This window comes from Sphaerodactylus townsendi, linkage group LG06 (genome assembly GCF_021028975.2).
Source record: "Sphaerodactylus townsendi isolate TG3544 linkage group LG06, MPM_Stown_v2.3, whole genome shotgun sequence".
In the NCBI taxonomy this organism is placed as follows: Eukaryota; Metazoa; Chordata; class Lepidosauria; order Squamata; family Sphaerodactylidae; genus Sphaerodactylus; species Sphaerodactylus townsendi.
The window spans coordinates 124076761-124092128 of NC_059430.1; the positions used below are offsets into that span (position 1 = coordinate 124076761).

General features: G+C 47.4%; 1 protein-coding gene across 1 annotated transcript; it reads left to right on the forward strand.

The window, feature by feature from the left end:
- Positions 1–6: 6 nt before the first annotated feature.
- Positions 7–15048, forward strand: LOC125434491 (guanylate-binding protein 1-like). Its single transcript, XM_048499941.1, has 10 exons — positions 7–163; positions 1202–1329; positions 3484–3593; positions 4854–5056; positions 7724–7966; positions 8722–9002; positions 11038–11250; positions 12263–12365; positions 13497–13690; positions 14686–15048. The coding sequence occupies exons 1-10, from the start codon at positions 136–138 to the stop codon at positions 14863–14865; spliced, it is 1683 nt and encodes a 560-aa protein (XP_048355898.1). The 5' UTR covers positions 7–135; the 3' UTR covers positions 14866–15048.
- The last annotated feature ends 320 nt before the right edge of the window (positions 15049–15368 follow it).

Sequence of the window (15368 nt, forward strand, 5' to 3'; positions counted from 1 at the left end):
CCTGTGTGCCTGATCGAGAACAGGGACAGGAAGTTGGTGGTCCACCAGGAAGCCCTTCAGCTGCTGTCCGGAATCCATCAGCCGGTGGTGGTGGTAGCCATCGTGGGCTTATACCGGACGGGCAAGTCCTACCTCATGAACAAACTGGCTGGCAAAAACTCAGGTGAGAGCGGCAGGAAGATAATCTGTCATTCTGTTTACCTGCATTTCTGCATTACCTGCATGTGTATGGTTCTCCAGTTGCACAGTGGCGGATAGGAAGGCGCTCCAAAGGGTGATCACTACTGCACAGAGGATTATCGGCTGCCCTCTCCCCTCCTTGGAAGAACTCTATAATTCCCGAAGCCTAAAGAAAGCCCAAAATATTCTGAGAGACCCGTCTCATCCAGCACACTCTCTTTTTGAACTGTTACCATCCGGCAGACGATACAGGTCTATCAAAACTAGGACAAAGAGGCTTAGAGACAGCTTCTACTCTAGAGCTGTGGCTATGCTGAACTCCGTGGCTTCGTGTTGATGTGTTTGGGGCTGTGTAGGGATGTGTGGAGGAAGGGGAGAGTGAGGATGGGGTATGAGTCTGAAATTGTGTGCGTCGAGGAATGCTGCTGTAAATTTCGTTGTGTGTGCACAATGACAATAAAATGCTTATGCTTATTTTATTAAATCTGTGGAAGATGGAGAATAACGTTTTCTGCTGTAGGACAGTCTCCTCTTTTTGAAGCCTGTGCGTCATCATCAGCGGCACAGGACGTAAATATTTATGATCCCCACCGATACTTGGAAAACGGCCCCCTTTGAAATTCTACTTATCACAGGCTGCTAAAGCCTCCTTATTTGGGTGAAAGGTCAGCATCGAAATGCTCTAGATAAGTCAATGAAATAAAGGAAAACAGGGGAACCCCTCTGAAACAAAGGGAGGCTACCCTGACCACATGATCGGTATTAGTATGGACATTATATATTTATGGTTCCCTTTAGTGGGGATTGACTGTTTTAATTTAAACGTTGTATATGATTGTTTTAATTGTTTGTATGTGATTTTTGGACACCGCCCTGAGCCCTCCAGGGGAGGGCAGTATTGAAATGAATGAATGAATGAATGAATGAATGAATGAATGAATGAATGAATGAATGAATGAATACATAAATAAATAAATCTTTATGTGCTTCGTTGTCTATAAAATGTTAAATCTATGCATAGGTTTCCCTCTGGGCTCGACGGTGCAAGCCAACACCAAGGGGATCTGGATGTGGTGTGTTCCCTATCCTGGCAAACCAGACCAGACCCTTGTGCTTCTGGATACAGAGGGCCTTGGTGATGTGGAAAAGGTAATGTGGACATTTTTTTGAGTGAGTGAGATGCTGCACCTGTTGAACGTCTGCCTCATCAGAGCTGAATGCCCTGAAACGCAAACATATTTGTCTATGAAACAGGCGTTGCAGCCTGTGAGTCATACTCCTAAACGTTTAAACAGGAGTCCAGTGGAGATCTTAAAAGAACACTCCAGCATAGACTTTCTTGAATCAGAGCTCAGTTTGAAGCAGTCGAGAGCAGAGGAGTATCTAGGGTGGGTCAAGGCTGCTCTCAGCCTCTGTGTCAGGCCGTGCCATCCTTGGCCTGCCAGCGTGCACGTCCTCAGCCCAGCTGCAGCTGGGCTCACTGTCTCCTTGCCCCAAGGCCACGGAGCCTTGAAGGTTATTATTGCAACCCCAACTTAGGGGTTTCCAGCATTCAAAAGAACTTGCATAACCTTCAAGGGGTATTTCTGTTCAGCTGAACTAAGAAAAGCTGGGGGGGGGGGGGTTGAAGCTCAATCCTGCTATTATGTTAGCCACCCACTGTTATTTTCCTCGAGACTGTTTTCCTTGTGATTCTTTAACCAGCAGTGGTCTCCCCAGCTTTTCGGCAGGTCAGTAATGTAGAATTCTGTAGATGGGACACAGCAATTCAGCAGGGATTTTCTTGTCATGGAAATAAGTGATGGGAAAATCTTGCCCTGTTTAATTTCAGCGGGATTGGCTGCTCTTAGAATCCCAGACCTCCAAAGAATGATGGCAATTGTAGGATTATAAGTTCTAGGTTTGCCAACACTGGGTTGGGAAATACCTGGAGAATTTTGTTGTTGGACCCTGAGGAGGGTAGGATTTGAAGAGGTGAGAAACTTCCATGGGTTATATTTTCTCCAGGTGAACTGATCTCCAACCCTAGTAAATGTGGTTATGTTAGGTCGATTCCCCATTGGCAGGTTTGACCTAGGTTCAACCTAGGTTTGACTTAGGTATTCCCCACAGCCGCTGAGTTCGACATGGTTCCGTCCCAGCTTCACCCCCTAAAACTGTCAAATTCCGACTCCATCAGGGAGGTACAACTTTTTCAGCGAACCTAGGTCGAACTCAGGTCGAAGCTGGTAAAGTGGGGAATCATCGAGGAACTGTTCCCTCTGGTCAGCCAATCACAGTTCAGTGTTTTGGGCATGCTCAGAACGAAAGACTCACGGCAGGAAAAAGCGTGCCCTTTTTAAAAAAATCCTTCTTGTATATGAAGCGATGGCCATACATAAACAGCACACGTTTACATGCTGCTTTTAGCTACACAGAGCACTGATTTGTGGCTATATTGCCGTTATGTAAAAAAAAAACCGGACGCATGTTCACATTCCCATGGTAACACGACAGCCAATTGGAAACAAAGAGCAGAAGAGGCGCTGAGGTTATCCCGCCCTCTGAGCTCAGCTCTGGTGGGACGAACTCGGCTGCTGTGGGGAGTAACAATGGAGTCGACCTAGGTCAGTTCCTTTTCAGGGAACCGGGTCGAATCTAGTCAACTCTGCAGTGGGGAATCAACCTTAGAAGCAAAAGTGCATGGATTGTCCTGGACCCAAACAACATTCTACATAAAGCATAGAGTGCCATGAATGTAATTCCAGAGAGGCTGACATGTTAGTCTGTCATTGAAAAATGAGCCAAGTCCAGCTGCACTTTTAAAACTAACACAATTTTATTGTGCCGTAAGCTATCATGAGTCAGAACAGGCTGGTGGTGGAGTCTTCTTCTTTGGAGGTTTTTAAACAGAGGCTGGATGGTCATCAGTTGGGAGTTCTTTGGTTGTGTGTCTCTGCATGGCAGAGGGGTTGGACTTGATGGCCCTTGTGGTCTTTTCCAACTCTATGATTCTAATAGATGAAATTTCTACTTAGAGCTACAAAGGTGGGAGGGTGATGTTACGGAGAGAATCTGGTTTACAGGAAGGTCCATTCCAAAGAGGTGAAGTCCATCCCCACTCAAGAGGAGAAGTTCATCCCCAGCTGTTACCAGACTGTCAAAGCAGGATTGAGGTAAACCAGGCCTTCTCAAGGAAGATATAGGATGAAACACAATGGCCATCCAATTAGGAAAGGGCAGAGACCATGTAGAGATTTGTTAAACCGATGGGAAGTAGGAACAGAATCTGAACTCTGGCATTCTCTGCTCCACCATTCTCAGGGTGATACCCAGAACGACTCCTGGATCTTTGCTCTGGCTGTCCTCCTCAGCAGTACTCTGGTCTACAACAGCATGGGCACCATCGACCAGCACGCTATGGACCAGCTCCAGTATCCTTCTGAATCCCTAGTTGCGAGGCCGAACTTAGGTTGCTTCCTGGGAGACTCTCATGTTTGAAGTAGGCCAGTGTTGGGCTTGTTATTGGTTTTCCTAGGTTTACATACATTCTGTATAAAGTAGCAATAGATGGTGGATGAAGTAGATAAGTTCTGTGCCCCGCCCCCCTCCATTTTTTTGCTTTGCTTCAGAAGAAATTACGGAGGGGCTTTGTTTTGTTTTTATTTGTAAAATGTGTGGTTTCTCAGGGGATGCACCCAGTCTCTCTTAGATGCTTTTGTAATGAACAATGCTGCATTTTACCACCACCACCACCCTTTAAAAACGGGATAGTAGATAAACAAGGACACATGTACAGGCCAGCTGTACTTGGTGGTGGAGTGCCAATTTACATATAATTCAAGGTATAATTCAAGTGTTTACAAAAGATTCTGGATGGATGGATTTCAGGAGAGTTAGCCACTGTACCCAAACCTGGTAGATTGATCATTAGAGCACCACAATACAGTCTAGAGCCAGACACTGGTGCCTTAAATAGCAGTGTAGAAGAAGAAGAAGAGTTTGGATTTATATCCCCCCTTTCTCTCCTGCAGGAGACTCAAAGGGGCTTACAATCTCCTTGCCCTTCCCCCCTCACAACAAACACCCTGTGAGGTAGGTGGGGCTGAGAGAGCTCCGAGAAGCTGTGACTAGCCCAAGGTCACCCAGCTGGCGTGTGTGGGAGTGCACAGGCTAATCTGAATTCCCCAGATAAGCCTCCACAGCTCAGGCGGCTGAGCTGGGAATCAAACCCAGTTCCTCCAGATTAGATACACGAGCTCTTAACCTCCTACGCCACTGCTGCTTCTGGGAATTATAGCAGGGGCAACTTCTCAAATCCCTTTCTGCAACAAACTACCCTTCTGAAATGCACACCTATCAACGTTGGTATCATTCTTCATATATGGACATCTATTTATATGCCACTATGACAGGGGTGGCCAACCTATGGCACTCCAGATGTTCATGGACTACAATTCCCATCAGCCCCTGCCAGCATGGCTGATGGGAATTGTAGTCCATGAACATCTGGAGTGCCATAGGTTGGCCACCCCTGCACAATGAGGTAGATATGAAAGCCCTTTTCTAAGCAACAGGTCTTCCTCTGTAACGAAAACCAGTTTTGAGGGAGGAGGGAAGGCCAATTCTGAGAGATGGTCTCCCCCTATAACAAAAGCCATTTTTGCTGGTATCTTCCTAAACTGGGCTGACAGTTACGTGACGGAACTGACTGAGCGCATCAAATCCAAGTCCTCGCCTGGGGCAAACTCGGAGGCGCTAGAAGATTCTGCGGAGTACGTTCGCTTCTTTCCAACCTTCATCTGGGCCTTGAGGGATTTCACGTTGCAGCTGGAGCTCGATGGGCGGCCCTGCACTGAGGACGAATATCTGGAGAACGCCTTGAAGTTAAAGAAAGGTATCATCCACAAAATTGTGATGGAGCTTACTATAGTGCCGTGGTGGCGAACCTATGGCATTTCAGATGTTCATGGACTACAAATCCCATCAGCCCCTGCCAGCATGGCCATCACTGCTATAGTGTTTGTGGACAGCAATCTGGGACAAATCTGGCCTCCTAGTTACTTAACCCAAGCTCATTCCGCACATGCAGAATAATGCACTTTCAAACTGCTTTCAGTGCTCTTTAAAGCTGTGCGGAATAGCAAAATCCACTTGCAAACAGTTGTGAAAGTGGTTTGAAAACGCATTATTTTGCATGTGCGGAAGGGGCCCCAGTAGGCCTTTGGAGGAGGGGAGCAGTAGCGCATAGCTCCATGAGGTCACTTTCAGTCACAAAACTGTGAGTGATCACAATTCTCCATGAGGCTGTAGCAGTCCCCCCAAACTCTGTGGTAAAATTAGAGAGTTTGGGAGGATTGTTGAAGCATTACAGCATCACATAATGTCACTTCCTGTTATGAGCCCAGAAGTGATGTTATCCCAATATCATTTTTTCATTCACAGTTTCTTCTGCCGCTGCACTAAACAGCAGGGGCAGAGGTCCTAGTGGTACAGAGGGAGACCTGGTCTCCATATAACCCAGAGACGTAGGTTATGATGCACACCAGTAACACGGGTCATTCATGGATTTAAACTATGTTGTCACTTTTCTGTCTGACAACAGAACCTCAGCTGATGACAACTGAAAATTCAGACATGTAGGAAAACCTGCAAAGGCCAACTATAAGGCAGTAACATTAGATTTAAAATGTTGACCAAAAAATCTTTCTCACAAGATGGACAGGAGGAACAGCAATCAGGAAAACAGCAACCGGCATCCCATACAGGTGCTCCTCTCCCTTGGGCCCCTTGGAAGTTGGCTATGAGGATGTGTGCCCATCTCAAAATGGCTCTCTATGGTCGATTCCGCACTTGCGTTATCAACCTAAGTTCGAGCTGCGTTCGACCTAAGTGCTCCGCACAACCACCGGGATCGACGTGGTTTTGTACCAGCTTCGCCCCGTGTAACAGTCAAATTTCCGACTCCAGTTGGGAACTACTCCTTTTTCAGGGAACCACGCTCGAACTCAGCTCGATTCCCGTAAAGTGCGGAATCTCTGGTGCCAGGAGTCCCCCATTCAGCCAATCACAGCTGAGTGTTTCGGGCATGCGTACAGCTGGCCTATCAAAAAACGGCACCTTCGTCCCTCCATTCCTCTGGCAGTTTTTTTAATAGCGTGTGTGGGGATAGATGGAACATGGCCGTAGAACAGGAGCCAATCGGAACGGAGTGACGAAGAGGCACAGGATGATTCCGCCCTCCGAGCTGGGATCAAGCTGGTTGCAGTGGGGAACAACAATGGCTTCGACCTAGGTCAGTACCCTTCTCAGGGAACTGGGTCGAACCTATTTTACTCGTGTGCGGAATCGCCCTATGTTCCATCTCAAAATGGCTCTCTATGCTTAGCAGGTTCAAAATGCCTTCAAGTTGCAGTGACTTATAGCGACCCCAGCAAGAGGCTTTCAAGGCAAGTGAGAAGCAGAGGTGGTTTGCCATTGTCTTCCCCTGCAGGGTCTTCCTTGGTGATTTCCTTTCTGAGTACTGACCCTGGTTATTTCTGCGATCTGATAAGATTGGGCTACAGCATACTGTCTTTCCTCCAAGAGGGTCTCTTTATAGCTGGAAATCTTCCTTTGTCGCAGCTGCAGGCTTTTCTCTGAGGCTTTTAAATCAAGTTCTGACTGTTCTTGGTGGAGGAGTGTGTGTGTATCTGAAACTATAATGTCAAAAGTTCTCATTCTATATAGGGAATGATCTGGCACAAAGAAGAATGTAGACGGACAGACAGACAGAAATCCTCTATTGACATATAAAACATACCAAATAACTATAATGAAATTACAAATAAAATGGAAAGTAGGTTATAATTATAAATGACAGATAGAATAAATGAACAATGATTTATCTCCCAGTCTTATCTTGGCCCAGCCTTATAGCATCTTGTAAAAACTTTTGTTTTTGCAAGATGCTCTCATTGGAAACAATGGGGGATAGGGGCACCCCCTTTGGGAGTCCATAACTTTGGACCCCCTGAACCAAACCTCACCAAACCTGGGTGGTATAAGAACATAAGAACATAAGAACATAAGAACTAGCCTGCTGGATCAGACCAGAGTCCATCTAGTCCAGCATTCTGCTACTCGCAGTGGCCCACCAGGTGCCTTTGGGAGCTCACATGCAGGAGGTGAAAGCAATGGCCTTCTGCTGCTGCTGCTGCTCCTGAGCATCTGGTCTGCTAAGGCATTTGCAATCTGAGATCAAGGAGGATCAAGATTGGTAGCCATAGATTGACTTCTCCTCCATAAATCTGGAGAGTCTCTTAAAGATACCCTGTATCATCAGGAGAGTCTCTTAAAGATACCCTGAATCCCCCACTGACCCACCTCCTTGGTATGTTGGTTTGCGCAATGTGACTACATAACCATTGCAAGTAATCTTCCAATCTTTCCCTAACGATACTGGGTGTGGTGCCTCAGACTGTATCCCTCTTGCCAAAAAGCAGTCCCAAGTGTCTTTGCTCTAGCAGATGCCATTTCAAATTCTCCACCTTCCAGCTATTGATCTCCCTCTTATTCTTTCTAGGTAACTTTCGTGAGGTTCATCTCTTCAACCTGCCCCGCGAATGCATCCGCCTGTTCTTCCCCACTCGAAAGTGCTTCATCTTTGACCGACCCACCAATCGAAAGAACCTGCATCGTCTGGAGGACATGGAGGAGAGCGAGCTGGAACTCGAATTTGTGCAGCAAGCTCTCCAGTTCTGTCGTCACGTTTATAAGACATCCAAGCCAAAGACCATCCCCGGCGGGCATATTGTCACTGGGCGCTGTAAGTTCTTATAGCTCATTAGTTCACTGACCAGCTATCATTGTGGTTCAAGGACAATAGAAGAAGCTTCTAGTCTTTCTGGTCACAAGGTCCATCTTGAACCTTATCCTACAGCATGGGACCAAGTTTTAATATATCCTTAATACATATTTCTTTCTCTAGGTCAAGGGAGTCAAACTGACCCTCCAGATGTTCATGGACTACCATTCTCATTAGCCTCTACCAGCATGGTCAATTGGCCATGCTCAAAGAGGCTGATGGGAATCGTAATCCATGAACATCTGGAAGGCCAGAGTTTAACACTCATGCTCTAGATCAGTGGTGGTGAACCTTTGGCACTCCAGATGTTATGGACTACAATTCCCATCAGCCCCTGCCAGCATGGCCAATTGGCCATGGGAATTGTAGTCCATAACATCTGGATGGGAATTGTAGTCCATAACATCTGGAGTGCCAAAGGTTCGCCACCACGGCTCTAGGTTTTTCCTTCCCTCCCTTTCTGTATATTGCTTCCTCTATCCCCTCTATAAATAATGCCTATGAGTTTCCTGGTTCACACCACAACCTGGTTCTTCATCTGAGTGAGCAGAGATTGAGAGTGCTTGGCCCCAAGTATTAAGGGATATTCCACTTTCTTTTCCTAGGGAGGTTTTATACTACCTGTACAGTCCTGTGAACAATTTACAGCCAAGGCAACTGAACGTATCCCTGTCTAAGTCTTGCCACAGCCATCTCTACTGATGTTGTCATTGCAGTGCTAGCAAACTTGGTGGAGACCTACGTGGACACGATCCGCAGTGGGGGAGTGCCCTGCATGGAGAACGCGGTGCTGGCTTTGGCTCAGATTGAGAATTCTGCTGCTGTGGTCGAAGCCACCGGGCGCTACGTGGAGCTGATGGAGCAGAAGCTGGAGCTGCCCACGGAGACTCTCCAGGACCTCTTGGGGATCCATGCCAAATGCGAGGATGAGGCCCTTCAGGTCTTCATGGCCCGGGCCTTCAAGGATGACAAGCAGCAGTTCCAGGCTGAGCTGATGGTAGGTCATCTCTGGAGCTACTTAACTTTTTCCCTTTCTACCATCTGTCTCTCTCTCTCGGGGCTTTCCGCACTGACAGAGTTGTATTGGTTTTTATCTAGGTTCACCTCAGTGTATCCGCACTTCAACTGAGCTCAACGTTGTTTTGTCTCAGTTCCCCCCCTCCCCTCAGAACTGCGACATCCCTGTCGCAGTTATGAACTGCACCTTTCTGCTGGAACAAGGTCGATACCGCTTCAAAGCTTCAAAGTGCGGACGCATCGAAATGACACCTCATCCGTTCAACCAATCAGGAGCCGCTTTTGTGGCATGTGCAGAACGGGAGAGTCGTGGTGGGCACATAACTGTAAACTGTAAAAACTGTAAAAAAAAGAATGCTCCCGTTTCCCGTGGTAACACAAGCTCAAATCACGACCGAGAAGCGAAACAGGCACGAAGATGATCCCGCCCACTTAACTCGGTTCCAGGGGGCCAAGTAAGTTGCTGTGCGGACAGCCTGGAATCGCCCCCCACTGAAGGGAACCGAGTCAACCTTAGCTCCCTTCTGTAGTGCGGAAAGCCTCTCATTTTCACACTGACACTCACACACACACATGCATTTTCTTCTGTGAATGAGAACAGGGCACTAGTAGCCACTTTGGCACTTGACAGTAGTAAATAACTTGGTAATTATTGCCTTTCAGTGGAGGGTAAACAACCCAGCCCAGATCTTCAACCAACTCCTGAAAACTATGTCTTCTGAGTACTGCAAAGTCCATCGCATGATGGCTGTGAGAATGGCAAAGGGACTAACGGCTCAATCCAGAGGGCTGGGGAATCCACTTGTAGAGGCGATACAGGCCTGTGTTGATGCATTTGCCTTCCCTGGGCAGTTACTCCAGCAGAGAGGCAAATGTGCTGACCCTCTGGGAATTCTGGATGCCCCACTGGTGTAGCCAAAAGGTGTAGCCAACGTTAGCCAGCTTCCACCCCGACTTTGGAGCCAGCTAGACTGCAACCTAGGCCATGGACAAGTCTCCATTAAGCCCTATGGGTTTTGGAAGGTTTTTTTCCTGCCTCCCCAAACTGCTGGAAAGCCCTCCGGAGGCAGAGGGGTGGCCATATAGCGGCGCCATCTCCAGCCGCCTGGGGCTCTGCACTGGGCTGCCTCTGTCTACAAGTACAAGCATGATGCTGTTCTTTAGTCATAGCATGCCCTTATATAAAGCCGTGGTGCGACCGCACTTGGAGTCCTGTGTTCAGTTCTGGTCGCCACATCTCAAAAAGGATATTGAAGAGATAGAAAAAGGGCAGAGAAGGGCAACGAGGATGACTGAGGGACTGGAGCACCTTCCTTATGAGGAGAGGCTGCAGCATTTGGGACTCTTTAGTTTGGAGAGGAGACGTCTGAGGGGGGATATGATTGAAGTCTATAAAATTATGCACGGGGTAGAAAATGTTGACAGAGAGACATTTTTCTCTCTTTCTCACAATACTAGAACCAGGGGGCATACATTGAAAATGCTGGGGGGAAGAATGAGGACTAATAAAAGGAAACACTTCTTCACACAACGTGTGATTGGTGTTTGGAATATGCTGCCACAGTAGGTGGTGATGGCCACTAACCTGGATAGCTTGAAAAGGGGCTTGGACAGATTTATGGAGGAGAAGTCGATTTATGGCTACCAATCTTGATCCTCTTTGATCTGAGATTGCAAATGCCTTAACAGACCAGGTGCTCGGGAGCAACAGCCGCAGAAGGCCATTGCTTTCACATCCTGCATGTGAGCTCCCTGCTGGGCCACTGCGAGTGGCAGAGTGCTGGACTAGATGGACTCTGGTCTGATCCAGCTGGCTTGTTCTTATGTTTCCTCCTGGCTGGCCTCCCTCCCCTTTGTATGTACTGCTTCCTTTGTTTCTCTCTTCCTGTCGGAGAAAGCTGACCTATTGCAGACTCTACTGTGGCAGAGAATCCCTCCAAAACACACAGTGCATATTCTCTTTACCTAAAAACACGCTGATGTCATTTGTAAACCTTTTTTAAAACCCCTGCTAGAAAGCTCTGGATCAGAAGAAAGAGGCGTACTGCCACAAGAATGAACTGGAATCCTCCAAACGCTGTCGGGCTCTGTTGGTGCAGCTTTCTGAGGAACTGGAACACAGGATCAACAACGCCTTCTACTCCCGACCTGGTGGCTATCAGGACTATTTCAATGACCTGAAGGCCATCACGGTGAAATACCACCAGGAATCTGGGAAAGGAGTCATGGTGAGGAGAGACGCGGGCAAACAATCAGAATTCTAAAACCGAGGGCCATCTGCCAAATCAAATGAAATGGGAAGAGTTGAGGGATACGCCCCACTTTCTGAGGAGATACAAAACGGAGTTCAGTGGATGCTGAATTACAAACATATGGGCATTTAAAATACAAACGTTATTGTAAGGCTTTCTGGTTGGATTTAGTAAAAATGTCAGCGTGCTAAAATGCCCGTTTCAAGAACTTCACTGTGTTCGAATTAAGGCAGTGGTTCTCAACCTTCCTAACGCCGCGACCCTTTAATACAGCTCCTCATGTTGTGGTGACCCCCAACCCTAACATTGATCCATTTTACAGATGGAGAACACTGATGCAGAGAGGCAACCCCTGTGAAAGGGTCGTTTGACCCCCAGGTTGAGAACCACTGAATCAAGGGCTCTCAAGTCAATTCTGACTTATGGTGATCCTATGAATTAATGGCGCTTTTGACTTATGGCAATCCTATCGATTAATAGCCCAGGCTAGCCTGATCTCATCAGATTTCAGAAGCTGAGCAGGGTTGCCCATGGCAAGTATTTGGATGGGAGACCTCCAAGGAACAGGTCACCCAACAGGCTTCACGTTGAGGAGCGGGGAACTGAACCCGGTTCTCCTGATTAGCGTCCCACCGCTCTTAACCACTACACCATATTTATGACTCTGTGAATTAATCCCTGTCTCTATACCATGTTAATTTTGACATCAGTACAGTTTCTTGTTTTAAAAATGTGTACAGAAGATAGGCTTATTTTTTTTCTCCAGTGAAAAACTATGCCTGTAGCCTGTATCTTTGCATAGACCCGTGGTGGCGAACCTTGGCACTCCAGATGTTCATGGACTACAATTCCCGTCATCCCCTTCCAGCATGGCCAATTGGCCATGCTGGTAGGGGCCGATGGGGATTGTAGTCCATGAACATCTGGAGTGCCGAGGTTCACCACCACTGGCATAGACTCTGTTGACTGTAACTTCTGCGCTACCCAGGCAGATGTTGCCCTGCAGCAGTTCTTCAAGGAGAAGGAGGACGTGGGTAGAGCCATCCTTCAAAGCGACGAAGCCCTTACGGAGAAAGAGAAGGAAGCCGCAGGTGAGTGTAACCTCTGTCTGTGGGTTCTGTGGGGCAGAACTTGGAATGAGTTTGCAACAACAAATTTTAAAAACAAAATGGTTTACTTTCTTAACATATAACATCGACATTTAACATCACACTTCAAGGTCCTGTTCAGGTTGCATTTTCAAGTCCTTATATTTACAGTCTTCTGATATTGCCAAGTCCAATTCTTCTTTGCAAGTGGGTTGGCTCCTGAAGACTCCAAGGGCTTGATGAACAGGATTCAACATGATGAAGGTTTCCAGGAGAACTCTCACCCATTACAAACATAAAAAACCCCTTAACAAGGTGTTAAGGGCTTATGCAAACCAAGGTCCGAGTCTGGTAGCCTTGTCTCCTCCAAACTACATGAGCTCTGCAGCCTTCTGCTGCTTTGAGTCTCCACCCCTTTCTGGGTCAACCCATTCTGAGCATGGGGGTGACATGAGCACTTTGCATCGTTGTGTGCAGATGGATTCAATGTTGATGATGCTCCATTGGAGATGTTGCTTTTAGGAATGGAGCAGCAGTGGTATAGTGGTTAAGAGCAATGTACTCTAATCTGGAGGAACTGGGTTTGATTCCCCGCTCTGCCGCTTGAGCTGTGGAGGCTTATCTGGGGGATTCAGATTAGCCTGTGCACTCCCACACAAGCCAGCTGGGTGACCTTGGGCTACCACCTACCTCACAGGGTGTTTGTTGTGAGGGGGGAAGGGAAAGGAGATTGTCAGCCCCTTTGAGCCTCCTTACAGGAGAGAAAGGAAGGATATAAATCCAACTCTTCGTCTTTGTCTTCATCTTCATCTTCTTCTCCTCCTTCTCCTTCTCTTTCTCCCTTTTCCCTTCTCTTTTCTCCTCCTCTTTCTCCTCTTCCTCCTCCTCCTCACTTGGGAGAGGCTCACCAATCAGCTCCAGTTAGCAAAATCAGAAGCAGCTACCGGATGGCAATTCTCCAGTTGAGAAACTCTCTTGCTAGGAAGACTGCTGGGTCAAAATGCAAGAGAAGCCCCCAGACTGCATATAGAGCCGGAGCAGATCGAGGCCGGCCTCCAGAAATTGTCATTTTGGAACCGGACTGTGTGCGATTCCTGTAAAAGATACGTTCTTCTTTTCTTTCTGGTGGTCCAGATGCCAGAACAAGGGCTGAGGAAGCAGAGCGGGCGAACGAGATCCAGCGGCAGAAGCAGGCTGAGCTGGAGGAGAAGTTGGAGGACCAGAGGCGAAGCCACGAAGCAAACATTGAGTACCTGAAGGAGAAGATGGAGAAAGACCAGGAGAAGATGCTGGAAGAGCAGAACAAGGTGTTGGAGAGTAAACTCCGGGTAAGTGTCACAAGGGGTCTTGTCCCTGTTTGTCAAAAATTCTGGGGTGGATTGCCTCCGGAGTCTTAACAGAGTGGGTCTTGTTCTGGAATGTTGGTAGGGGTGGCAACACCTCCTGTTTGGAAGCCTGCATCCCTTATCTGGTTGGTGACTCCTGATCACATGATTCTTTGTGTTACCGAGGAGCTCTATGTCCTTCTGTTGACTTTCAGATTGTAAGCCTATAGTAGTAGTTACAACGATCTATTTCTGTTCCTTGGGCAGAGGATTATATTCATTTCCTAGTCACCTCTTGCCTGGCCACTAGCCAGTGAGAGGGACTAGCCATTGACTAACCAGTATGGCTAGGTTGTTGGGAGTAATAGGAATGTTACTGACTTTGTATCTTTCAGGGTGTTGGTGAATAAGCCCTTAGGTCTTCTATGTAAAGTCTCAAGGGAGAGCAGCAGTGGCGTAGGAGGTTAAGAGCTCGTGTATCTAATTTGGAGGAACCGGGTTTGATTCCCCGCTTTGCCGCCTGAGCTGTGGAGGCTTATCTGGGGAATTCAGATTAGCCTGTACACTCCCACACACGCCAGCTGGGTGACCTTGGGCTAGTCACAGCTTCTCAGAGCTCTCTCAGCCCCACCTACCTCACAGGGTGTTTGTTGTGAGGGGGGAAGGGCAAGGAGATTGTCAGCCCCTTTGAGTCTCCTGCAGGAGAGAAAGGGGGGATATAAATCCAAACTCTTCTTCTTTGTAAGGCCTCATTGGTAAGCTTATTCATGGGGTTGGATGGTAGTCTTACCGTGAAGAAGGCCTCCTGGGAATTGAGGCCTACTTGAGAAGGCCTGCGATCCCAACGTTGTGGTTCTGCTTTCGCCTGTTGGGCCGAAGCCCTTCTTGCTTCTTCTCTGGGACTTCACTGGGACACCTCTGGAGTACAGTCCAATTCAAACTTCACCCTTTTCGTGTGTGATCTAATAACTCTGATGATCTCTCCTGTCTCCTTGTAGGAACAACATCTGTTGTTGGAAGCGGGATTCCAGAAACACGCTGATGAGCTAAATAAACAGATCGGCCAACTGAAAGAACAGAATGCAAGGATGAAGAAGCGGTCTTGGTTTTCTGGACTACTGGATGTCGCTACGCTGTTTCTGCCAGGCATTGTCAACAAAGTGATAAAACGCTTCTAATCCAGTGGGAACAGAGACTGGTCTTCAAACCTTCCTGTTTTGCTATCCCATTTGTTGCTGCATCGTCCGCTTTTTTGTTTAGAACATTGTGTTAACTTGATGAATGTCTTGAGGTAAAGAACTGATCTAATTACAAGTTTTTTGGGGTGGGGGCGAAATAAAGCAGAAGATGCTATAACATGCCTTTGGGGACTGTATTGATTGCACACAATGCCTCTAGATGCAAACATAAGGTACATTCTGGGTAGCACAGTGGATATTAAGCAGAGCGTGTCATTGACTGCATATGCGCCTGGGAACAGCAGCCGTTTATGGTTCCCAGATGAGTGTAGCTATATCATCGCATATGCTGCACTGAACATCTCTAGAGAAGTCCATTGTGGCCAATTACAGCCCAGACTCTAATTTGCCCTTTCTGGGCCAAGTGATTGAAAAACTGGTTACAGAACAGCTCCAGGTCTTCCTAGGTCGATTCCACACAGCATAATACGTATTTTTTACAA

Coding starts and splice junctions, on each gene's coding strand:
- LOC125434491 (XM_048499941.1), top strand. CDS start 136: ATGAACAAACTGGCTGGCAAAAACTCAG. Junction 1,330..3,483: donor GCCTTGGTGATGTGGAAAAG/GTAATGTGGACA, acceptor CACCATTCTCAG/GGTGATACCCAGAACGACTC. Junction 11,251..12,262: donor AATCTGGGAAAGGAGTCATG/GTGAGGAGAGAC, acceptor TGCGCTACCCAG/GCAGATGTTGCCCTGCAGCA.